Source organism: Kryptolebias marmoratus, linkage group LG12 (genome assembly GCF_001649575.2).
Source record: "Kryptolebias marmoratus isolate JLee-2015 linkage group LG12, ASM164957v2, whole genome shotgun sequence".
In the NCBI taxonomy this organism is placed as follows: domain Eukaryota; kingdom Metazoa; phylum Chordata; class Actinopteri; order Cyprinodontiformes; family Rivulidae; genus Kryptolebias; species Kryptolebias marmoratus.
In genome coordinates, this window is record NC_051441.1 from 17,290,783 (window position 1) to 17,316,578 (window position 25,796).

The 25,796-nt window shown below is 40.6% G+C and overlaps 1 protein-coding gene across 2 annotated transcripts in view; it reads right to left on the reverse strand.

Moving 5' to 3' along the window:
* Window positions 1-3,177: 3,177 nt before the first annotated feature.
* LOC108236130 (myosin-10) overlaps window positions 3,178-25,796 on the reverse strand; it is a 56,542-nt gene continuing 33,923 nt past the window's right edge. Inside the window, exons 8-42 of one of the 2 annotated variants that reach the window (XM_017416591.3) lie at window positions 24,792-24,855; window positions 24,215-24,313; window positions 23,276-23,419; window positions 23,054-23,149; window positions 22,602-22,720; window positions 21,950-22,102; window positions 20,554-20,727; window positions 20,303-20,476; window positions 18,368-18,482; window positions 15,100-15,293; window positions 14,777-14,898; window positions 14,375-14,444; window positions 14,093-14,253; window positions 12,805-12,913; window positions 12,566-12,697; window positions 12,279-12,485; window positions 12,005-12,142; window positions 11,712-11,835; window positions 11,441-11,612; window positions 10,232-10,444; window positions 10,009-10,153; window positions 9,707-9,913; window positions 8,906-9,010; window positions 8,666-8,818; window positions 8,336-8,584; window positions 7,936-8,148; window positions 7,625-7,837; window positions 7,374-7,535; window positions 7,166-7,294; window positions 6,954-7,042; window positions 6,132-6,255; window positions 5,775-5,983; window positions 5,583-5,691; window positions 5,267-5,439; window positions 3,178-4,541 (exon numbers count right to left, since the gene is read on the reverse strand). In XM_017416591.3, the coding sequence (XP_017272080.1) occupies window positions 4,388-4,541; window positions 5,267-5,439; window positions 5,583-5,691; window positions 5,775-5,983; window positions 6,132-6,255; window positions 6,954-7,042; window positions 7,166-7,294; window positions 7,374-7,535; window positions 7,625-7,837; window positions 7,936-8,148; window positions 8,336-8,584; window positions 8,666-8,818; window positions 8,906-9,010; window positions 9,707-9,913; window positions 10,009-10,153; window positions 10,232-10,444; window positions 11,441-11,612; window positions 11,712-11,835; window positions 12,005-12,142; window positions 12,279-12,485; window positions 12,566-12,697; window positions 12,805-12,913; window positions 14,093-14,253; window positions 14,375-14,444; window positions 14,777-14,898; window positions 15,100-15,293; window positions 18,368-18,482; window positions 20,303-20,476; window positions 20,554-20,727; window positions 21,950-22,102; window positions 22,602-22,720; window positions 23,054-23,149; window positions 23,276-23,419; window positions 24,215-24,313; window positions 24,792-24,855 (5,214 nt within the window). In that variant the 3' untranslated portion in view covers window positions 3,178-4,387. The remainder of the gene's footprint in view (window positions 4,542-5,266; window positions 5,440-5,582; window positions 5,692-5,774; window positions 5,984-6,131; window positions 6,256-6,953; window positions 7,043-7,165; window positions 7,295-7,373; window positions 7,536-7,624; window positions 7,838-7,935; window positions 8,149-8,335; window positions 8,585-8,665; window positions 8,819-8,905; window positions 9,011-9,706; window positions 9,914-10,008; window positions 10,154-10,231; window positions 10,445-11,440; window positions 11,613-11,711; window positions 11,836-12,004; window positions 12,143-12,278; window positions 12,486-12,565; window positions 12,698-12,804; window positions 12,914-14,092; window positions 14,254-14,374; window positions 14,445-14,776; window positions 14,899-15,099; window positions 15,294-18,367; window positions 18,483-20,302; window positions 20,477-20,553; window positions 20,728-21,949; window positions 22,103-22,601; window positions 22,721-23,053; window positions 23,150-23,275; window positions 23,420-24,214; window positions 24,314-24,791; window positions 24,856-25,796) is intronic. The other variant, XM_037978574.1, reaches the window with a different exon arrangement.

Sequence of the window (25,796 nt, forward strand, 5' to 3'; positions counted from 1 at the left end):
TGTGGGAGAAAACCCACCTGAGCACAGGGAGAACATGTAAACTCCACCCAGATTAGGAAACAAACCTGTGACCTTCTTAATGGGAGGTGACAGCTGTAACCACTGCGCCACTCTTACGTAACTTTTATGATTTTTTTAAAACCATAAACTTGATGCACAGGTTTGAATTTGTTGTGGCTCAAAGTGATACATGTGAGCTCAAATATAATCATACACCTCTTTAGTTCTTAGTGACAGTAAATGTCCATTAACAAGTGAGACCTGGACCACACGCTCTTCGTTTGCCTTAACAAGCTTCTGGTAAAAATCTGTCGGGATATTTGACTCTTCTTGGCAGAACTGGTGGAGTTTATTTAAATAGGTTGGTTTCCTGGCACAGAGCCGGCTTCAAGCAGAGTCCAGGTTACGGTCGAGGCCGTTCCAAAAGCTTAATGTTTATCCCTGATTTATCCAGTCAGAAACCAGTTCTGATGTGGCTTTGGCATCATTATCCTGTTGGAACACCCAATTATGTCCAAGTCTAAACCGTCCAGCTGCCGACCGGAGGTGAAGCTGAAGAATCTGGAGGTAGTCGTCCTTCTTTATTCCTTCCATTTTGTCTCTCATAGTTGAAGTGCACCTATGATGAAAATTGCAGACCTCTCTCATGTTTCTAAGTAGGAGAACTTGCACAATCAGTAGCTGACGAAATACTTTTTTGCCCCACTGTATGTACAATTTCAACCCAGAGAGGAATAAAGAAAATCCACAATAAATTCAAACCTGTGCCCCCTTCATGGTTTCATAAATCCTTGAAGTTGTGTGTTGTTTAATTATTTGCCCCTGGAAAAAGAACAGTTCTAATAAATCATTAAAAGCCCCAGAATTATATGACATTTATGAGTGGATAGAAACTTCTGACTGTATTTTCCACAAAATCTGTTCAGTGTAACAAGAAAAAGGACCAACATGTGATGTCATCAAAAAAAGCCAAATTGTCTTTTTCTTCTTTTAAGAACAAGTATCTTTGAAGATATCATAACAAATAAAGCATCCAAACCCCTTTATTAGTATGTAGGTTTAAACCACTGCCTTTCTAATACAATATAATGTAAAATGAAAATATTATAGATATGTAGAATGTACCTCTTGTTATACATTAAACATTTTTTAAATTAAAAGTGTTTTTAAATTAAGAACCCTGCAAATAAAGTGTTGCAAAAAAACAAATTAGGGTCACATTTACATTTATTGTCATCAATGTTGATTTTGCTTTTTTCCTGAAAATGATTGTTTCCATGCAAAGTTCAGAAGGGTTTTATCAAAGCTTTTATACAAACATCAGACTCACATTGTCTGTGCTGCGTAGGTTAATCTGGACAAAATCCTGTCTTTTAGAGACAAATTTTAATTTTTATTCATTTTCATTCAGCTGGCTTTTGGTACAATAGTTTAAAAATTTTGTTGCAACTTTGTTGGAATAAACTGTTTATAATAATGAAAATGGCGACATCTGGTGGACAGAATTGGGTAATGCACAATGCAGTACTTAGTATGAGGGTTTTCATTTTTACATTGTAAAAACTTTGTAACCACAGTTAGAGGTTTTATATTTAAACAGCATATATGCATGTTATATTAGAAAATAAAATGTTAATTTTTGCTTGTTTTCCATCTAATGATAATAATAATAATGTTGGAAGCAAAAAATAATGAAAAGAATTGCCTTCAAAACAATAAACTCTCAATCATGCTGTTTTCTTTGTACCCTCTTTGCTCTTATACTCTTTAGTTTTAGTTGTACTTTTAAAGGATTAAATAAATGACAAATATATTCACGATCTCACCAACATACCTGTCTCATTTGTGCTGCAGGTTGGACTCGACCAGAGCGGTCCTTTGTCTCTGACCGTTTTTGCTGTTCATGGACGGGATTTCTAGTTGTTGAGCGGAGGGGGTCTGGCTTGGGAACCTCGGGGTCTCTTCTCAGCTTTTTTTTGTGGTTCTGTTGGTGTCTTCAGGCCATGACCAAGTTCGCAGCCGGATGAGTGTCTGAAGCCATGGTTCTCCACTGGAGAACGTTAGAACCCTCCCTCTGGGTCTGAAGAGCTTGGTTTTCCTAATTTGTTTGAATGTAATTTCATTTACAATGTACTGCTACCAAAAGTCATATGCACCATTCCTAACAGAGCTTAATAGATCTCGTCCTGCATGTCTGTGTGCATTTGTACCGTTAGCAAAATATCTCATGAACCACAGGACAGATTTTAATGAAACCCTCAGAAAGTAATCATAGGATGTACCTCTACAAATAACTTTTGGAGTCAACCCCATTCAAGATGGCTGCCAACACAAAAATTACTACTTTTAGTGAGGCAGTAGCTGAGAGTCATCCTCAACACATTCTCTGCTACGTATCGTGTGCAATCTCACATTATCATCTGATTTTCTGCATGACGCCATTTTCAAGGTTCGTCCCTCCTCAGCTTCAGACGGATTTCAGTTTAAAACTCAAGACCTGAACGGCAGCGGGCCACACGGGTTCCTTCAACGAATGTTAGGCCTTTAATTTCATGTGTTTTTGAATCACTTTTTCTAAAGCTGTGGGAGACAGAGCACATTGAAAATAGTGACAACTAGAAGCACCCAGAGAGTGCAAACCTTCACCAAGGCCACAGTGTGATCACAAAATGGTCCAATCTGGATCAGAACCAAAATGCAATCATTGTTTTTTGCTCCAAAAAAATAAAACCAATGGATACAACAGGAAACAGAACCTCCTTGGTGGAGGAAACAGAAGGGTCACACGAGCAAAGAGAAGTTTTTAACAAAGGGGTTATCTGTGACCTTTGACCCTACGAAGCTTGAAATCAGCAGTCATCATCTTTGACCCATGAGGTGTCCAGCTGTGGATTTTAATGTTCCTGTTATCCAGCTGCAGAGTCAGAGCACAGACTGATCTGTGACCCTGATCTTTGACCTTGAACTTTGACCAGATCACCACTAAAATCTAATCTCAAGTTTGATGCTTCCTGAAAATCTGTTCATAACAGTTTGAGTAATCTTGAACAGACAGACACACAGATGCTAGCTTGGCGGAGCTAATAAGGGAAGGAGAGTTGTATTAACTGCAGATCATTGGCATCCTTTATAAAACGCAAGTTTATGTTTCTTTTGAATGAACATCATTACTGAACCTTTTTGATTTTGAACTTAGCTCCACAGACTTTAATGCAACAAATAACTCCTCCTTACTCCTACACTGTGCAACTCATGAGAAGGAGGGTAGAGGATTAACTTGGAATAGTGATCAGGTTGCAGTATGAATGTAGTTTGTATTGTAAACAATAGCAGAGATATAAATACAGATGAACTCTATTGGATTGTTCTCAATTCTTAATAACTCATAAAGTACAAAAAGGTATAATAGGAAAAGTCATAGCACCCATCTACAAAGATCCTCATGCTGTCGACACATCAAATATCATCACGACAGAAAAAGCTGGAGGAAGACATTCATCGGGTTTCTGCTAAAATTTCATTAAAATATGCAAATTTATGATATTTCTTATGAAAATACCTTCATGGAATTATACATGATTCAATATATGAGCTATATATGTGGCATAAATGGTTTCCAAATGAGTGAAAAAGGCACAATATAAGAAGAAGAAGAAGAAAGCGAGAGAACATGAGCGTGACCGCACACACACCGGATTACCAGTCAGTACTGACCTACTGTCGAGCATCTGAAAAAACAAAACAACAACTGGTCAAAAAAAAGCACATATCTGTAGCGCTGAGGCAACAAGGCAGCTTACAGTCACATTTCTATATTCATATGCAAGCAAACAATCCTAGATTCAGGACCGGAGGATTACTATTCAGTTACAGCTCAGCTGACATGATTAAACCGATTCATACGATGCGCAAACAGGATATTCTAGACCGATGACAAAATAAAGTCAGGATCTCGTTTCCTTTTTCACAATTTGTTCCAGTCACATATCACAGTCTCATTGGAAGAATTGAAGCGGCAAACCGCTGCTCCAGCTCAGATTATTTATCGCCCACAGACACTGGCTGCGTGATGAGCTGCGTTACATGGTTCGAATGTGGGCGGGGATTTGTTGGGGCGACTGATCAGCTCTGTAGCTCAACACAGGAAGGGTTAAGGCGGAGGCGAGTTTTGTATAAAATTAGGTGGGGCGATAATGAGAGTGTTGGAGCGCCAACTGCTGGTGTCTGCTGTGGATGAGGGATTATAGGTGGGCTTAGATTGTGTGGCATGTAATTTGAAGATAGTCTTTGTTCATACAGGAGCTGCTGGAAAATTCATCTAAATGCAGAAGTGGGTTCCCTGCTGAAGCAGGCGGGCGCAGGCGGAGGAGCCCCGGGTTCTGCTCTTCTACTCGGGCTGGGGAGCCGGGGTCTCGTTGGCGTTGTTGTCGGTGATCTTGTTTTCCAGCTCATCGTCCGACAGGAGCTCCAGAGAGGTTCCCTCCACCTGCAGCGGGCGTCGGCCTGAGCGGCTGGAGGAGAAGCTGATGGGGCCGCCGCGTCTGCAGGAGGAGGAGGAGGAGGAGGAGGAGCAACGCTAAGGTAAGGGCTCTGACACCACAGGCAGGAGCACAAAGAAAACTAAGCACATTCTGATGAAACTTTGAAGGGAGCCTGAAAGTCCAACACACATCAACTTCCTATAAAGCCCAATAGTAATTTTACTTTTATTTTGGAATAATCTTAGCTGACAAAATGTGATGTTTCGATGCATAATTTGTAAAGGAAGTAAAAAGTTTGTGGGAATAATAAAAGTTTGTTTACAAAGATTTTGGAAAGTTTAGACAACTCAAAGGTTAGTGTGACGCCATCACACAAATCTCTAAAGATCCTATAATTTGAACTCAACTTCATAAAAAATACTAAAATATCCTTTCAAACATAAAAAGTCCAACTTTTTGTATCCTTTATAAACTCTAAATAATGTTCCTAATGTGCAGAATGACAGAGCTGTAGTTTCTCTCTCCTTTTGCCTAAAAGTTTTGCTGTGTGTTGAAATATTTTGCAGTATTTTGTGAATTTTGTTTACAGTATGCTGTGTGCTGTACTGCTATTAAAAGTCACACTATTTCCGATTTAGACACATTTTGATGTATTTTTTGCTTGGGTTTTTCTAAAGCTGCAGGAGTTGTGACACAGAAAATGAACGGAGAGAAGCAGCGTTATAAATAAGTCTTTCTGCAGCTGTAAACAGTGAATGCTGCGAAGGTGAAGGGGACTGCTGCACCTGAGACGGTTCTTGAGCGTGTGAACCTCGCGGCTCAGACCCTCGCTGGCCTCGGTGGCGTCGTCCAGCTCCCTCTGCAGCTTCCTGCGCGAGGCGTTGGCCCTCGTCGCCTCCTCCTCTGCCTCTTCGAGCTGCCGCTTCAGCTGCTTCATACGAGAGTTGGCCTTCTCCAGCTTCACACACACGAACAAGAAACACAAACTGTTGAAAACACTTTCTTCTCTTAAGAGGAAAAAATTAAAAAGGGATACTGATGAGAACAGGTCCAAAGCATGAGAACAAGTTCTCATGTCAACATGGTCAGGAGTGAACATACTTGCTCTTTAAACTGGTCGGCATGGCGACGTTCATCCTCCACCTGCATGCAGACTTCTTTCAGCTTCTTCTCGGTTCTTCTCACTATCTTGTTGGCTGCTGCTCGCTCCCTTTAGTGAAGAAAATGTGCTGCTTATAAATCCATCCTGAAACAGTTCTCAGTTAAACAAAGGTTGACTTTATTTCTCCTCACCTGGCCTCTTGCTCCATCTGTTCCTCCAGCTGAGCTATTTTGGCCTCCAGAGCCGCGATGGAGGCCTTGAACCGGCTCTTCACAGAACCCTCCAGCTCGCTCAGCTTGGCCCGCAGGTCCTTGTTCTGGCGCTCCAGCTGCTGCCGAGCGTTTTCGCTCTTCTGTGCCGTGCTGCGCTCCGCACTCAGCTCTGTGGTCAAGGTGTCCACCTAGAGGAGGCGCAGAGAGGGGAGGAGCGGGTCGCGGGAGGAGGAGCGGTGCAGAATTACAAGATAACCGAACAGCCTTACGCATCATGAGCCATAACAACAAAACACATAGACTAAAGGGTGATAAATACATCTGATTCCACCACACCTGCATGGATGACTTCCTGAATCTGTCGTTGAGCAGCTCCATGTTGCCCTGCTCCTCCTCCAGCTCCTCCTCCAGCTGGGCGATTCGAGCCTCCAGTCTCCTCTTCTCATCCATCAGAGCAGCCCTGACATACAGAGAAGAAGATGTCTTACTTCAGGTAGCGGACAAGCTACAGATATGTCACTCTTCCTGCTCTGATGATTTAAACAGAACTATTGACTTCATGCAACTTAGCTATAAAAAGTGCATCTGTACAAATAACAGATTACTACACACTCTGAAAAGGACTGATCAATAAACTATGCATCTTTTGGCGGCACAAATAAGGATTCAGCTCATCTGTTTAATTGACAAAGCCCTGACAAACAAACAAACCTTTTTGTGTACAGTTTGCCCACACCTAAATGGGGTATTATGCATGTAGTTAGAGGAAAATCTGCCTATATTTATGTAAATTACTAACAGGCCAAATAGCACTGTTCATGAAGTTAGCATGAAATATTTTGCATCTTTCTTAAAGCTTCTCAGATGAGAAGTAAAACACCTTCAACAAACAAGAAAAGATGTTCAGTCACTTTGGACCTAACAGTTGTTCTCAAACATCCTTGGGCAAGACGCTACACCCCAAATGCCAATATGTACTTATCGATGCACGAATGTTCTGGTTAAACAGGTGCTTCTGTAAGTGAAAGTGTAGACAGTGACGGACCAAAAACCTGTCCGATGTTTAGCTCATGAACTGCTGGGATGGACAACAGCTCCCCTTTAAATGCATCTGCTGACAAATACCTCGATGTGATCAACCTGGAGACACGGGCTTACTTTCCAGATGTGCTGTTTGAGATTTCATCCTGCAGCTCGTCCCGTTCTTGCTCTGCGTGACGCCGACCCCTCTCAGAGGCAGCGAGGTCCTGTAGAGCAGAAAAACAAGGAGTTTCAGCACATACTGATGAGCACAAATTTAACAGCAGGTTAGCACTATAACCCAGCAAATGTCCCCAAATCTTTTTTTTTTTATCTGAAGCAGCTCTGACCTCGTTTAGCTGAACGATCTCAGCCTCCAGACTCTTGAGTTTTTTCTCAGTCTCCTTAGACATGGCAAAAATATCGTCTCTAGAGGCCCGGGTGTCCTCCAGCTCCCTCTGGTAGTCTTTCATCTGAGCCTGAAGGAGTCAAAGTCATCCAGTGAGTGGAGAAGACAGAATGAAGAGCTTTTTAATCAAACAGAAGTAAAATTAGTACCTGTAATTTGCGCAGCTGTTTGATGGCTTCGTCTCGAGCCTTGTTGGCTCCTTCAATGTGACCCTCTATGTCCTTCAGGTCCATCTCCAGCTTCTTTTTAGCAGCTACAGCCAAAGCTCTCTGCTTCCTCTCATCCTCCAACTCAGCCTCCATCTCTCGCACCTTGAAGGCAGCATTTACAAGTCAGAGAGGAAATATTGGAAAGGTAAAACTGAGTTCACAGGTCGCTACAGCCCAGTTATTACTGGCACCTGTTTGACAAGGGCCCTTTTCTTCTCGTCATTCTGGTCGTCCCGGCCCTGGAGGTCCCTCTCGTACTGGGCCTTCATGGCCTGCATGTTGACCTCCAGGCGCAGCTTGGCGTCCTCTGTGGCCTGCAGCTCGTCCTCCAGCTCCTCCAGCTGAGTCTTCATCTCCTCCAGCTGCTGCTCCAGAGTGCGCTTGGACTTCTCCAACTCATGGACCTGAGAAATGTCAAGACATTTTTGGAGAAGTTGTAAAAGAAGGAGGATAAAAAGCAGGACAGGGTGGAAAGATAACAACCCAGCATTGTGACTCTCACATTCTTCCCCACGTCGTCCTTTGAGCTCATCAGATCTTCCATTTCAGCCCGGAGCTGCTTGTTAACCCTCTCCAGCTCCTCTTTGGCCTCCAGTGCCTCGTCCAGAGCTCTGGTCATGGACAGAGCTTTGGTCTCCTTCTCTCTGGCCTCGGCTTCAGCGCGGTCACGCTCCTCTGCGTAACGAGCAGAGATGCTCTTCTCCTCAGCCAGCATCTACAGACAAGATTGTATATAAAAATATTTATAAACTGACTTTTCAAATCTCTGTAAACTGAAAGAATTAACCTGAAATACTTAAGGATATATTTCCACGACAAACTTATTCTTCCAAAAAGTCAATTTACACAACAAATATGTATAAACCCTAACAGATTATTGCTGGGGAAAAAAGGCTTATAACCTGGTCAAACTTCTTCTGTTTCTTCTCCAGGCTGGAGACGATCTGTCTCTGGTGATCCAAGTCAACCGTGAGGTCGTCCAGCTCTTGCTGAAGACGGGTCTTTGTCTTCTCCATTTTCTCAAAGGCAATCGTCTTCTCCTCCAGGCGTTGGTTGGCCAGCTCCAGATCCTTCTGCAGCTTCTTCTTCACCTCCTCCAGGCTCTCAATTGTTCCAACGTCATCCTCAAGCTTTTTCTTGCTCTCCGACAGCTTTAAACACAAACACACAATCAGAGCCTGAATGCGACTAATACATACGTTGTGTTCAACAGCGGAGGTCACACGTCCTACCTGAGCCTGAAGGGTCAGCAGCTGTTTCTCCAGATTCTTGCGTGCCTCCTCGTCCTCCTCCTGTTGCTCCTGCAGAGTGGTTTTCTCCTCCTCCAGCTGGCGGATGCGGCTGCTCAGGTTCAGTTTCTGACGGGTCTCCTCCTGGAGCAGCTCCTACATGAAAATAAACGTGGACCCGGTCAGCTTGAAAGGACAGATTCAATAAAAAATAAAAAACAAACAGTTAACAGACTATGTCACCTGTGTGTCTTGTAGCTGACTCTCTAAACCAGCAACATCTTTGGCCATCTTGATCCCTTTCCTCTCTGCATCTTCCAGCAAGGACGACACATTGTCCAGTTCAGTCTGTACAGAGAGGTGCAAACAAAAATTATAGGCAAGACAACTCAGATACAAAGCAAAACAAACAACAAAACTATAATTAGAGCGCTCAATGTTTGAACTTTGCTGTTATCAAAAGATATTGCAGATATATTTTCAAACATATCAATTTTAATACAAGATCCAGATGACATACAAACATATTGATGAAAATTTAACTCCCTCTAAATATTTTCTTCAAATACAGATGTTTGTACCTTATGATATCTCCTACAGAAAACCCTGTAGATGGACAGGAACTGAAGCTTCTGACACTTATGGTTCAGAAAGCTTTTATATACGATTTATCTTTTTCTTACAGTGACCGTTTATCTAAGGCTTACTTACTACTTTGCATTTCCGTCTGCCTGTTTTATTAAGAACACTGTCAGGGAGTGACAGGTGTGTGGTTACTATGGCGATCCTAATGAGCCACGGACGGTAGCTTTACCATGTTTTTTTACCTTTGTCCACTTTACACTTCATTTAAGCTCAAACTGTTCTTGTTTTGTAACAGAGGGAAAAGTTCATGTTAAATAAAACAAGATTTCTTTGTGGCCAGCAGTTATATAAAACGTGTTTTTTCCCTCTGTGTTAGTACTAAGAGTCTAAGAATGAACTGGCTAAACAAAGCCAAACAATCTTTCTAAATCAGGTTACAAAGAGGATAATCTTATTTACCTGCAGCTTGTGAGTGCGGTCAGCCAGCTCTCCTTTAGCCCTCTCTCCCTCTGTGACTCTGGCCATTAACTCCTGCAGCTGACCCTCCAGCTTCTTCCTCTTGTGTTCAGACTCTCCCTTTGCCTGCTGTAAGCTTTTCACCTCACTGGCCAGCTCCTTGTTGGCACTCTCCTGGCTCTGCTTGGTCTTTTCAAGGTTCGCCTTAAACTGCGGAGGAAACAACAACAACAACATAAACATACAGGAAGCGATGCTAGCTTCTTTTGGGGTTAGATTAGACTGATTGTTCGAAGGTCTCGTACCCTCTTGGCCTGTTCCAGCTGCTCAGACAGCTCCTCCAAAGCAGTACCATGCCTCTGCCGCATCTCCTGGATCTGAGACTCGTGGTTTTTAGTTTCCTCCTCAATGGCCTTCTTCAGCTCTGCAACCTCCTGTTCACGTTTGGTCCTACGCCGAACAGAGACAGGGTTTGTAAAACAGCTCACCACCTGTTAGAAGTGTGAGTTAGCATGTGGAGTTTGTTACCTGAGCTCCTGCTGAGCCGCAGTTGTATCCAGGGTATCTTCCAGTTCAGTCTTGAGGGCTTCGAGCTCCTCACTCAAATCCCTCTTGAGTTTCTCGGCCTTGTTCCTGGCCTGTTTCTCCGACTCAAGGTCCTCCTGCAACTCAGACAGCTGGGCCTGCAGCTCCCTGATCTGCTTCAGAGCGTTGTTCTTCTGGCCAGCCTCTTCTTCTCCTCTGTTAAAAAGAGAGATTTGAAGAACACGTGGTCACACACAAAACTGAACAAAAAATGGACACATGTAACCAAGGAACTCTGTGTAAAAAGCAGTCTGAGTCATAAAAATAGAACTAGAAATTTTTTAAACTACTTAAATGTTCAATCACAGAAGTTTTAGGAATCAGGAAATAATAAAAATGATCTGATATTTAACAGGTTTTAAAAACTATGAAAATCTAACCTCAAGTTTAAAAAAACATTAAACAAAAGTGTAGCCAAAAAGGAAAAGCTATGTGTGGAAAAAAGTTGGCCTCAGTTAGCAGGTTAAAGGTTAAAGTTTATGACAGAACAATCAGAAAAAGACAGAAAAAGTGTGGCTTGTTTAGAACGGTCACAGAATAAAGTCTCTTCTCTCTAAAATCAACATGAAAGCATGACTTACATTTGTTAAATTGCATCTAAATTAAACTTGAGACTTCTAAAACAACGTTTTTTGAACAGATGGGACCAAATTATTCATGTTTTACCCATAATAAACAGCACTATGTTGGGTGAAAACTAAACAGCATGTCAGCACAAACACCTCAAACCGACTGTCAGCATGAAGATGGAGGGGTCATAATATCATATTGATTTGAAGTTAAACCTGAAATAGGGTGGACTTTCTTTTCCCCATGACTGTACATGAGCAACATCTTATTTTTAGGTCAAGAAAGAGAGCGAGTGAACCATCTCTTTAAAAGCTTTACATGTCTGAAATAAAGTCATGCTGTAGTCTCCACTAGGTGGCAGCAGTGTGCTTTGTTTTTACAGAGCTGTTGGGTTTTCTTTAAGCTGCAACATTATTATATGTAAAATATTCCAATTATTTTTAAAAAATAAAATCACTACAACACATTTTTGAGATGCTGTCAGTCCAACTAAATGTTCCATATAATTAAAGTTAATTCATCAAATAAACCATAAGTGAGTGTTGGCCTTCTGTTCTGGATGATGGAGTCTGTGTCTCCCACCTCGCCTGCATCATCTGCTGCTCCTCTTCCTTTTTGCTCAGCTGAACTTTAACTTCTTCTATCTGTGACTGCAGCTCAGCTATTTGGTCCTGGAAGTCTGACGTCTCTCCATCCAGCTTCCTCTTGGCCTTCTCCAGCTCCTGACGGGTTTTCTCCTCCTTCTTCAGTCTCTCTAAACCAGAGAAAAACACAACGCCATAGTTGAGTGAGAACATTTTATTTTATTTTATTTTCCTTTCTCTGCGTGCTGTTTGTTAGTTTGCTTTTTTACCCTCCAGGTCGACTAGCATCATCTCCTGCTTGTTCTTGAGCTTCCCCAGGTTTTTAGCCTTCTCTTCCTCTTCGGCGAGCATCAGCGTCACCTCATTGATTCTGTCTTCAAGCAGCTTCTTTTCCTAAAGAAAACAAACGTACGAGCAGGTTACTTAGAAAGGTTTTGCATAACTTTATTTTGGTAAGCTGTATACTGCCCTCCATTCCTTGTTGAAAACAAGCTTTAGAATTGTAAAGTTCATCTTTAATCTTCCAAAGTTTGGTGGATGTTATTCGATCTGATCATTTTACCTTCAGAAACTTGGAGTTCTGATCCTCCAGCAGTAAAATGTCCTCTTCGTACTTCTTCATTTTAGCTTCACCTGTGACCTTCTCAAGCTGCAGCTTCTGCCTGGCAGCCTCCTCCTCATCTAGCTGCTCCTCTAGGTCCTACGAACACAAATCACACTGTTGATATTTAACAAGAATGCATGTGAATTATCAGCATCCAGCTCTAAAACACTCCATGGGCACCGCTGGAATAAAAACTTTAGGCAGGGATTTTCCAGAACTCTTGAAAACAAACCTGGATGTGGGACTGCATCTTTTTCTTCTCGTTCTGCAGGCCCTGACTCCTCTCCTCCTCCTCCTCCAGCCTGGACTCCAGGTCGTGCAGGATCTCCTCCAGCTCTTGCTTTTTGGATGCCAGCCGAGCTCTCATCTCCTCAGCCTCTGCAAACAGCTCCGTCTCTGCCTGGAGCTGCTCTGCAAGGATGTTCTTCTCTTCCATTAACTGCACACAGATAATTTCACTCAAACATGCATCCTGACTTTGTCATTTTACAGAAGCCTGTTTCTGTAGTCGTGAAGAACCTGCTGATGTTTCCTCTCCATCTCCACCAGCTCTCCCTCCACCTTCATCTGCTTCTCCTTCACTTTGACCAGCTCTTCATCTTTAGCCTGCATCTCCTCCTCCTGTCTGGTCACCTGTAGCAGGGGCTTCACCTGCAGGTACAAATTCAAACATTTACTACAACTATTTCATATTTCCAGCTAAATCTGTCCAGTTCTCTTTTGAGCAGCAGGAGCACGTTCCACACAGTCACACACACCTTCGTGAAGAGTCTCCACCACTGCCAGTGACGCAGCTTCAGGTAGGCAGCACAGTTCCTCTGGAGGACCTTCAGGGCGCTGAGCTGCTGCTGCTTCTTAGCAAAGGCCCTAAAACATCAAAACCAAAGAGAACAGTGAGTGGCAGCAGTAAAAACCTGTGGTTCTGATCCAATAAAATGACTTATACTGGGTATGATACTATCAACATGTTGTCTGTATTAGCAGATAAAAGCTTTAAAATGAAATCACAGATTTGGCGAAGACAGGCAGATAAAGGTAAAACTACCATGTGGAGCCAGTTAACATGGGAAAAGGCCACAACTGAGGATTAGCTGATCTAGAATCAGTTTCTCTGTATCAATATGAAAAAAGCCAAAACTTTAAAGACCGTACAACACCGGCTAAAAATGGAATTGTCAGTGTGAGAAGAAAGTGACTTGTTTGAAAAAAGTTAGTGAGTAAGTAGGAGTTTCATCAGAGACATCAAGCTGGCTTACAGCTGTGAAAACCAGAAGTTTTTTAATTAGCATTACCCAGCCAGAGGTAGTGCTACTATAATGAGGAACGTTTAGTGCCACGATCAGGACTAAAGAAACCCAGAAAAAAGAGTCACTGCAGAGCGATGCAAATCACACGCTGATGCTTTGTGCTCAGTAGATGTGTGATTTTGCTGGTCTGTGTAAAAAGTGTCAAGATGATGCACTTTTGCCCCTTTCTAAACTCTACTTTCCTTTACGGGGGAGAATATTATAATCTCCTGGTCTGTTGCTCTATAATATGTCAGTAATAAGTGGTGTGTTGCCTGTTTGGGTGGTTTTCATTGGCCCTGCACGTTGCCAGAGTCAGAAGTCAAACTGTACCAGGGAATAACTCAAGTGACTTTTGCTGCAAATGATTTATGATTAAATAACAGGACTTAGGCTACTGAAGTGGATTCTACCTGATCAGAAGAGCTGTTTTTTTTTGGTTATTTGATAAATATGATGGTGATCTGTTAGTCATGATATGTGTCAGAAATTAGACCCCTGAGTGTCAGTGCCAAAAGGGTCTTAATCCTAATCACAGTAAAAATAGCTTGTCTGTTGCTAATATTAGGAAAATATAAATATGAGTTCATACGTTGAATAATAATCCTAATTGTTCCACCATCAAATTTACTTTGAGCCATCATGCTAGAAGTAAAGGCCATCTCTGTTCGGCTGCAGAAGAAGATCGATGCAGCAATCAGACATATAAGATATCAAAACATTTACATTCGTAGCTCCCACAGGCAGGATCAATCCTTACTTGCGTGCCAGATATCCTCGACAGACGGCCTGGAAGTAAATGATGATGTCAGTGATCTTCAGGTCTCTCTCTTCCTCCAGGTGGGCCAGGACTCCAGCCCTGAAGAAGATCTTACTCTGACCGATCCGGAAGAGGTTCCCATCCAGCTCAAGTGCCTGAATCTACAAAAAAAAAAAAAAAAAGAGACAGAGGGATTACTGGGATAAAATAGAAGACTATTTTACATGACATTTTACTCTCAGCCTGTTGTTTGCAAAGGTTAGATTTTGAGCTGGTTCTTGCCATTCTCTCGCAGGCCTGCTTGCCATCCATGAAACCCTTGGGAATGGCGTTAGGAGTCAGGATCTCGTATCTATACACACAAACAGAGATTGTCAAAAGAAAAAGTAGTTTCAAAAAGTCAGTGTTGTTATTCTGAATTACAGGATGATGCAGCACAGATAACTAAAAACCTTTGAAAATAAAATTGTTAAGAGAAATACTAGATCAGCTGTTTATATTTTATTAACAAGAAAACCTGGAAGTTTCTGAGAGCAGGACATCAAGTGTTATTATTTAGGCTTCCTACATAAATTGTTTTTGTTTATTTAAGACAATGATGTGGATAGATTCAGGCAGTTTTATTTAATAGAACATATAACGTGATGTTTGCTTTCAGTTACAAATGCGAGGTAAAATCATCACCTCTGTCTGAACTCCTGGAAGACGATGCGGTTGGGGAACCCCTGTCTGCAGATACGGATCCCCTCCAGAACACCGTTACATCGCAGCTGGTCCAGAACCAGGTGGGGGTCCAGTTTACCAGCCTGACAAGGAAGACGGGGTCAGGTTTTGGCCAAATCTTGAAAAAAACGTTCTATACAATCTAATGCAACATTAAAGGGTTTTGTGCAATCTGTTAGCACTCAGAAAAGAAATATCTCTCAGCTACTTCCTCGCCATTATAGTGTTCAAATCTTTAAAAAGGAACGTATGGAGAGTTGCTCTCTCGGTCACTTGAGACTCACTCGTTTTTCGTGGTTGGGGATGATGCAGCGGACGAAGTTGGGATTTGTGTTCCTGAGCGTTGCCATCAGTTTGGACAATTGCTCCTTGTAAAGCTGCCCAACGGTGCGGAACATGCCTTTCTTGGTCTTGTAGGCAGCTCCAAACGCGGTCTCGTTCATGCCCGCGACCTGGTCCAGACCCACGATCCGGTCAACTGGTGAAAGAGGCGGGCAACAGAGATTACTGCAAGATTTTACAGAAGTAAACTGATTTCCTTTTCTGATGCTCTTACTGAAAGATTGGTTACATGTAAAAACAAGGTGAATATTTTAGTGTTTTATTTAAATCTGGATGTTCCTATAGAAATGCTGAAAAAAAAAGAAATAGCAGGACAATTGGATGATTTGTGGTACTGAAATGCAGCTGGCAGACACGCTCCAAACCACTGCAGCTGTCATGCAGTTGTTGCACTTTGGAAGTGCTCTTGTTTAGAGTCTGTGGTCGAGTCGGCCACACTGAGAGCGGTACATGACACATAAAACAATCTCTTCTTTGTAACACTGTCACCATGTATTCTGCTGGAAAGTCTCACACTGGAAGGAACGGATCTTTACCTTTTTGGAATCAGGATCACCTGATTTTATAGTTGATAATCAACCAAAACTTGTGACTTTTGTGTCAGTTGTTTCTTGCATACACATCAATTCTTTATCCATCACAGCACTGTGCAGAAGCTTTATGAGTCATCTCTCGTTTATTTATATTTTGCTTTCAAGCCGCCAGATTTTCTTGTAATCTTTTTAAACAGTTTTGATTAATATTTTAGAGTTTTTCTTTGGAGTTTAAGCCACTTAACTCTGAATCATTCAGGCATAAAAAGGCCACTAAACTGGATAGGGATGAACCGGTATAGTGTTCATAAATTACAGAAAAATTAGCTAAGAACCAATTTTAAATTGAATCTCCAGGCTCTTTGTTACCAGCAGCAGCTGTCACAAAGACACAATTTGCTCACATTTTTTTAGCTAAATCTATGAAAACTACTAAAGAAAATGCAGTTTGACGCAGAAAATAGTATTTTAGCACCAACAAAGTGGTGCTCAAAGATTGATTAGCTGAAAATTTGACATGAGGAAGATGATCAGCTGAATGATGATCCATTCCACCTCTCAGGTCTTGCATTAGGTCTTTAAAAGGTTTTTTCTTCATCTTGCTGTCGATAATTTTAATTCTTTTGCTCTCCACTTTCCTCCCTGGTTTAAGCAGACGCTGCACAACACGCTGCCATGGTCAAAAAAGGGACTGAAAATAAGTGAAAAAAAGCAGCCAAAGACCAAGGAAAAACTCTGACTTCAGAGAGACTGAAAATCTATTGGACAAGACCTCTTTCAAAGAAAATTTGACCCCAACAACCCTCCTGAGGGTCTTTGTTGCAGCTTTAAAGCTTGGGATCTCTACCGGTTTGACTTAAGAAAGCTCCTCAAATGAGAAGATAAATGTCTTTAAAAACAAGAAAAAAGTCCACTTGTTTTCTTTTTCTTTTCTAAAATCTCTCAGGATTTCCATGTTCTGGATGACTGAGAATCTACACCAACACTGCTGTTTTATTTATCTTTTCATCAGAATCTCATAACTTCCTGTCACTCAAATCTGGCTTTTTTTTATTTAAGACTTTATACATGAGCTTATGCTACTCTGCTTAAAGGTTAACATAGTTGTTTTTTCCCCTGACATTATTAAATACAAATATAGAGACAAAAACAACAAAAAATCATCTGCATTTTTATCATTTTAATTTCTAAATGACAGCTAGTAGTAGATGAAAAAAAGTGAGGATTACTGTGTTCATTTCTTATACTTTACTGTATAGTCAATGTAAACACTATCTAGCTCTAACTTTTAGATGTTTACATTTTTTTGTTTCAGAAAATGCAATAGAATCTGGAAAGTCTAGAAACATTTTGTTTTTTCATATTTTTTTTATTTGTTTTTTTTTTAGCTTTATTCAGACATGGGGAAAAAAACTAAAATCAAATTCCAGACTTTTTAAGACTGTGTAGGAACCCTGTGACATAATGTTTTAGTCTAAAGAGATCTGCATCTGGATAACATATTGTTCCTATTTCTTTAAATAAATAATAAAAAAAAAAATACTATTACCGTCATAAAGCTGAATCAGATAATATGTCATGCAGAGAAATTCCATTCTTCTAGTCCAATAAATGACAGTGCCAATACATCAGACACGTCAACTGTCTCTGGAACCAAAGAGTTTGGAAAAAATGTTGTTGTTTTTTTTCTTTCCATCTGCTGCTGATTCTGATGGAGCTGCTGGAAGAACCCGGTCCTGTAGTAACTGACTGTTAATCACTGCAGTAGATGATGAGAGGGTACTGGATCTTTTTGATGTGCTGACAGGAGCTCTGAGAATGCATCCCATCAGGCCCACGTTCTAATTTGACCTTTTCTTAGAATAACAGACACTGAATACGACTTCTGATCACATCCATCACTGGAGCAGCAAAAAGCATGACATATGAATGTCTGGACTGAAGTTCAATAGACGATAGGGCATTATTTAAGTATCAGAGGGTTGAAGCAAAACAAGAGCAGAGCCATGCAAAAGCCAGAGGAGGGTGAGGTGGGAGCACAGTGCAGTGACTGAGGGGCGAAGAGCCGATGGGAAGCAGTAAGTGGGACACAGAGCTTGTTACTAACGTTCACCTGGAGCTTCATGGAGCCCAGACACATTGTCATAGAAAGAGGCTCTCTGAAACGTCTGAATGTCTACAGCAACAGAGAGAGAAGACAGCAGTGAGGGAGAAAAAGGAAAGCAGGCGAGTGGACCCAAATACCATTACTGATATTCCCTCAGGCATATTAAAGCTGTTTGTTTGAAGAAAAAAGGACAGAAGAGGAAATGTTTGCTCATAAACTAGTTACAGCAAGTGCACGATGATTTTAAAGCTGTTATCTGTGGAAACTAGTGTTATTCAGGTTAAATATTAGTCCAGAAAGTCTAACATGAACGTTTTGCCTTTTTACTTGACTCAAATAAAACCTCACTTCCACAGCATGCTTTTGCTGGAACAGCTCATTAGATAAACTACAAAGCACACTGCTAACACAAGCAGGAAGTGTGGTGGACAGAAGTGCCTTAATTAAATAAAAAAGTACACAAAGTTATACTATAGCTTGGTAAAAACTGACTGGATAAAAAATAAAATAGTTTAATAAAACTACTTGGCAGCCGAAGCAGTGTTGAGGTTCAATCAATAAGAGACTTACCGTCTTTCCAGAGCTCAGCCACAAATTTATCAGTGGACTGGTGAAGCAGCGTGGCTACGTTATCATTCAGAGGATCCATGTTCTTCATGAGCCATTCATCAGCTTTATAATCCACCTACAGAACCACAGGGAATTAGGGGTGTTACTTTAGCAGCTGCATTACAAAGTGTTACTTTCATTCCGCATGAAATCTTCACGATTATCAAAAATGAGGCTTTGATACAAATACTGTTCTTTTTGAAATGTAGTTACCCATGCTTTGGTAAACCAACAGCATGAACTTCAACCTTTAACCTTCCAGCTGAGGCATGTGGACTCTGAGATGGAGCTCTTCTAAGCATTGCACAGTCTGACTGTGGGGTGAGTTTGCTGGGACATCCACTCCTGGGAAGATCTGAAACCATCTCAAATGTTTTCCACTGTGAATAATCAATTCTCTCTGGAGAATGATGGACTTCAAATTGTTTGGAAATGACCTTTAACCCTTCCCAGATTGATGGGCAGCAACAGTTTCTTCTCTAAGGTCACTGGTGATGTCTTACCTCCCTGGCATTGTGTTTACACACACCTTTATGCTCCAGATCAGCAAAGAGCCAAAACTTTCTGCTTTTCTAGAGGTGGCCACACCGATGATTATCAGTTAATCGACACACTTAATTAGCAGCGCCTGGATGATACTCTCACTCTTAAATCCTACTTAATTAACTTTTTTCCACATAGCTTTTCCATTTTGTCTTAGTTTTTGATTAATAAATAATAACTTGGACAACTCACTTGTGTGTTTTTTGTAAACTTGAGGTTAAATTTAAATTGTTTTTGAACTTGGTAAAGATCAGATTAATTTTACTATGTCTTGATAAATAAAACTAAATAAATGAAAGAATCTGGACTTTCTTTATCCACATCTGAAGTGACAAGTAGGTTTCATGGTAAAACAAGTTCACCCGATGCCCAGTGCCACTTCATGTCAATGAGTAGTAATACCTCAACCCGTAATCCTGTGCATATGATAGTGACACTCCACCAAAGACAGTTGGATTATACCTCAATTAATTACACAAGGTCTTAAAAATAGCCTTTGTGATGTTTGCGTAATGTATGTGACCGGTGGCAAAGTTAGGATTTATGACGCCGTCATGTTTTAGTCGCTAAAAACACGGCGTTGACTTGAATGTGCCTTTTAAATATCTGAGGGTTGGATTAGAACAGAGTGGTTCAAAAATCTGCACGTGGGTTTAATCAGAATCCTGGAAAAGCAAACCCCTTAATGTTTGCAGTTATTTTCATCTTCAGTATCCCCGTCATGCTGGATTTATTTTTTGAAATTCCAACGTAATCCTGGATCCAGCTTCTTTTTTTTTTTTTTTAAATCTGGCATTTTAACTTATTTGTGATGATAGATCAGGCCCAGGACTGAATGTTCTCACCGTGTTTTCAAAAATATAAAGAAAAATAAAAGGAACCGGTAAACCATAATTAAACTACCGCTCAAGAGGTAATTGAATATTTTGTACTGTGACTGACAGGAGCCTTGCCAGGAATGTTGTGGAGGATCATTTTCTCTTTACGGCTGCCAGACCTCCTCAGAAAGGTGAAAGTTGGACATTTCTGTTATGTAACTAGCAGGCATCAGAAACTCAGCCTCATACCAATTCGAACCAGATGTGGGTTTCCTGCAGCAGCAATACACCAACTGAGCCTTTGTTTTTCTGCTGTGACCCGAATAAAATCCAACAGAGGTGCTAAGTCTGTGCCTCTGAAAAGAATCAGGTCAGGTTGGGAATAAAGTTGATGTGCAAATAAAATAAAACTGAAACTAGAAAAATCTCTGCCTATGATGGAAACAAAAATAATGGCTTTCAAAATGTATTCCTCTTTAAAGAAAGAAAGCAAAACAACAAAAGCGTGGCACTTTATTGGGTCTGATAAACATACCCTCCCTGCGTAGTGGATGATGCAGAAGTCAGCTTTGTCCTTGAGCTGGCGTGGTTTCTGGAACTTGGAGTGTGTGCCCAGCTCCTGCAGAACTTTATCAACAAATGTCTTGTCTGTGGCCTTGGGAAACCAGCACTCCTCATCAAGCAAAGCCAGGATTCCTGGGGGATTATTCTAAGAAAATGCATTTTGTTAAAAGCAGGATATGCATGAAGAACACACAAAGACACACATGGAAGGAGATCACTGACCGGCCTTTCAATGAGGTCGATGCAGGGCTGCAGGTCGAGGCCGAAGTCGATGAAGCTCCACTCGATGCCCTCCCTCTGGTACTCCTCCTGCTCCAGGATGAACATGGTGTGGTTGAAGAGCTGCTGCAGCTTCTCGTTGGTGTAGTTGATGCACAGCTGCTCGAATGAGTTCAGCTGAAAGAGAAATAAGAATTCTAGCTTGTCCTGTTGAACTCTTCTCTTGTTAAAAACGTGCAGCTCTATCAGGACGGGTGATGTATGGTAGCAGTCCGTCATACAGCACAGACAAAATTGGCAAAAAAAGTAAAATATCCACCATCACAGCCATGGGATTCAGGCAAAATGTGAGTAAAACCAGCCCTCTTTAGAGCTCTAAAGCTCAAAATACTTCACAGCACGAACATCCATCAAAGTTTAAGCAGGTCGCAGAAAGTTGGACTTTACATGACTGAACTGGCATCTTAGTTTTTTTAACAATTTTTTACACAGCTGAGTTTAAATTTTATGTATTTTGGAGATTTTAACCACAAAAATGTTCAACTTAAAATATGATGTCACATAGTAAATTCTGAGCTGTCTAAACTTTGTAGTTATCTTGCAAACAAAGTGTTTTTACTCCCTCAAGCGTTACATTCCTTATACAGTTTACACATAAAAAGTAGATATTTTTCTCCTCTTTTACTAGTTGTGTGTCTTCACTGCTGTAGAACATTTGGTTTTCTTTCGAACCCCACCAGGATGGAAAATGTGTACATCTAAACTCGCAGAAATTTCTCTTCAAAACCGGAAGTAAAGGGTTTTTTTAAACTTCTTCTACTGTATCTCCTCTCTAAAACACTGTAAGCACATAAAACTGATGTGTGTAAAGACCAGACCCGTCTGCCACATGCAGTTCGGGATTTTTTTTTATAAAACTTATAGTTTTTACACAGCGACTGCCTGACGCTTAATTCCTCCTCTCAGGGAGTGACAGAGGGAGTGTGAGGTTACCATGGTGACCCTAATAAACCACTGGCAGCAGCTTTAACATTTTCTTTTATCTTGGTTCTTTTTACACTTCTTATAAAATTTATACATCAAAATGTCATCATTTTGTCATCGTAGATTATTATAAAAGTCTCATATTATTGGGCTTTTTAAAGGAAAAGCAACAAATGTTGGAATCTGCAGTAGCATCATTGGTACCTTTCAAAATGTCTTCAGAAATTTTCTACTTTGTTTATATTATCATGCTGTGCATTTAAATTGCATATAATATTTAACTTATTAAATGAAAAAAGAACCCGGCAAACTAAATAACCATGTTGTTGTTGTAACCACATAATGAAATAAAGCTACAGCTACATTGGGTTTTATGGAGAAAGAATCATTAATAATAAAGCAGCAGAATTAACACCTCAAATATCTCAAAGCCAGCGATGTCCAGGATGCCAATGAAGGAGGCCCCCTGCCGTTTGGTCCTGTCCAGGGCCTTGTTGATGCGGTGAACCAGCCAGCGAAACAGCCGCTCATACGTCGCCTTGGCCAGGGCTTCCACAGCAAAGTCAGCCTACGTTACAAAACACCACAGATGTAAGTTGTCATTAATAATGTATGACTCTGAGCGATACGAACACAGTTTGGGAATTCAAACACTGAAATGCTGTTTTAGTCTGCGGAGAGTTGAGATTTAGTCTCGGTAAAATGTCAGACAGTCTGTCTACAAACAGGACGATCCATCAGCCAGACAGTACAGATGACCCGTCCAAACATGTGTTATGAATTTGCAAAATGAAATGTAGTCTAAACAGAAAGAAAATTAAGTACGAACTGGAACTTGTGTTTTCATGTTTAACAAGTAAAAGTTGAAAGTACGAACAATAAGTGTGAGGCAATAACTAAAGCAAAGTTTTACTGGTTTGTTACTTGTAACATTTTGGGGTTGATCTGAAAAAACAAATGATTTAAAGTTGGTTTTTATAACGTTCTGACACATCTCTTGGAAAGTAATCTATAAAATAATCTCAAGATTCTTGACACCAAATGATAAACGTTCCACAGAGCCTCACCTGTTCTTTGGTCTGTGCTTTTTGCACATAATCTCGTCCTACTTTGATCCGTGGGGTGAGGATGGCTCGGGTGAACTCCATAACATTCATGCCAAGCAGGTGACAGAGCTTCTGAGCCGCTGAGAGAAGAGAAAGAAAGTAACTCACTGTTTGACAGAAATGTGGGCTTTTTACGAGTGAATAGTGTAAAACATTAGGATTCACTTGTGATTCTAGGGCTTTTTTCAACAGATTTTATTAAAAATCAATCTGAAAGTAACACTGGCAAACTATTTTAAGAATCTGTAGGAAATTCAGCAACATTTAGAAAATCCTGGCTGGTCTGAGACCCAAAAATGGGTCAAGTATTTTATCTACCTGAATATTTTGAGAACTATGATCAGTTTGTGAAAGGGATCTGGTCTGAAACAGCTCATTTAATAATGCTAACCCCATGCATGTTGACTTTTTACCTGTGTTCTCAGGCATGGAGGCTTGATCAGTGTTCCTCTCCTTTTTGAAGACAACGTTGCCAAACTGCAGCACCGAAGAGACCACCTTCAACATGCCTGGCGAATTTGAGACAAAGTTAAATTTATTCACTGCAAAAAGAATCGGGTAACACAGGAGAAGAAGCAGATCGATTGGATTGATGGGAACAAAATGAAGAGTGCACATCTGGAGGCAGTACTCACAGACAATCTCATCGTGAGTGAAGCCCATGATGTGCATGGCCTCCATCGTCTCCTGGAAGTTCTCCTTGTCTTGTTGGCCCGGGATGGGAATGTTACCGTTTGACAAGAAGCGGTAGTTGTTAAAACCCTCCAGAAGCAGGTCCGCTGAAAAGGGAAAGGAAATAACAGTGCTCTTAACAGTGCTCCAAGGACAACTATTTAATAAATTTTCTATGAACAACTCTCTCCTTTTAGCTTTGTTTTTCGTTATATGTGCTTTGCTCCACATTTGAATTATTTCAGTGTAAACTGCATGTTTGTAAAGTTCTAGTACTATAATTTACTTTTCATTTTGTCCAAACAATAGTTTTAACTACCTCACTGTTATTTTTACATTTTAGTTGTTAAAAAACACTAAGAGTCTGATTTTCCACAGGGTTGTGGGGCTTTTTCAGGCACTATCAGGAAGCAAAAGAGATTTTGTGACTTCATTTTATTCACAAAGTCCTTGCAAAAGGAGATGTGTGCCTCAAAGTGTGCTGCCAACTAAACAGAAAGGAGGTGCAAATAATGTGCAAAAACAGACACTGTTGACCTCAGTGAGATACTGTATGTTTGTTTGTTTGACAAGTTAGTCAGGGAACTGGAAGTAAATGTGAAAGTGATGGAGGACTTGGGTAACCTCTCATACGCACTTGTTCCTATTAAAGTTGGGACTCTATAGTGTCTGTGTATCTTCTACAGCATCTTGAAATAATGTGCAGATAAGCTAAATCAAAAGCAAACTGAACAGATTGTTTTGCACTGGTTCTAATCTAAACCAGCTCTCCTAAAATCAGCCCCTTGCCTTCAGCACATTATTACCTAAATGAAAGCATACTGGTATTGCTGTGATATTTTTTGTTTAGTCTTTCTGGCTGTCCATTTCTTTTTTTAAGTAATATCCAGACAGACACTCACTTCGAAGATGCTCTCCGGCTCCTGCCAGCAGGCGGTAGAAAATGTGAAAAGTCCTCTCATCTTTTGCCTGTCGAATGGCCCTCGACTTCTCCAGAAGATCTGACGGGAAAAGTTGAGGACTGGCAGCAAAAAGAAAAACTCCATTTACAGAAAAAATAAAAAAAATTAAAAAATCCACAAACTATAGCACCAGTGGTTCAAATACTGTTTATGAAATAAAGACAAAATTAAGAAGCAACTTTATTTTTAAAAACCACACATAAAATGCCTACAAACTAGCAGAAGGTTAAATCTGTGCTGTACTTCCTCTAGTTTTTTTTCTATTATTTTTCTCACCAGGAACAAAAAAAGTCAATAAAAATAAAGAAAACTTTGTTGTTGTTTTTTTATAGCTCAGTGTCCTCTAACTTTATGTGGGAAACACGCAGGATGAGAATTATGTTCCTATGGTGTGGTGAGCCTTAAAACCATCTTGTTACTCTGTAAACTCAGCGTGCCCTATCATTTAGCTTTTTTTGATGTTTTCAACACTGATTCAACCTTCTGCCCTTCGTTTGGTCCCATTAAGTGAGGATACAGGTTTCAATGTTGGCCCCAACAATGTATCCTGTGACGTCAAAGTTGATTCTGATGAACTTCCCCTGCAGGAAATAACAGACAAATTCAGATTAATCAAAAAAAATGATACTATGTTTGTACAAATGTGTGAGTGCATGTGTTTACAGCTCTGTTTTCCTCTCTTCAGGCCCAGCTGCATTTTACATACCAACTCGTGGTTTCTCACAGATGACAGAAAAGAAGTAAGAAGTAATATGCCTATATTAGGAAGTGCCAGGTTAACATGTCAAAAAAATAATCAGAGGCATGCCTGTGGTTTCCTCACAGTAAATGTGTGCAAGTGTGTGAGAATTTGTGCGCCCATCTGGCTCCTGGTATCTGACCCACCTGCGATTAATGTGGACCGGAACACCACAGTGTTTAATCCTGACCACATGTTTTATTTGGTCACAAAGAAACATTAAGCGCTCAGAGGGAGGATTGCTGTGATTACGCTAACAAACCAAGCACTTCGTGAGGGTCAAATTTTAACAAAAAAACCCAATCAAACCTTCAAAAGCTTATAATTTTGGTTTTACATTAGATATGTGCCAAACTACAGAATTTCCTGGCATGGAGCTGTAACTTCCTGCTGGTATCATGACTTTGGGGTGACAAGCTTTAATTATTAGGCTTAAGAAGTTCAGCTTTGTTTGTTTCAAACTCTCTGCTAAGCTAAGCAGTAGTCACTGTTCAGTTTTTCACTACAATGCAAATCAATTTGTTTATTTTAATTTTTCACTTTTTTTTTTCCAAATTCTTTGAACCTAAACTTCAATGGTTTGACTCATAATAAAAAAGGAAAAAAATATGATATTTCAAGATGGTAATAATAAAGCACAGCATAAGATTTCAAGTTCATAAACTCAACTGGAGCGGTAACAAAGATTCCTAACGTACACAAACTAATTTTGTGGCGGTGAAAAATCTATTTCCCGCATGGATAATGTTTGTGAATATGTTGAAATCAAAGGAGGGATCATTG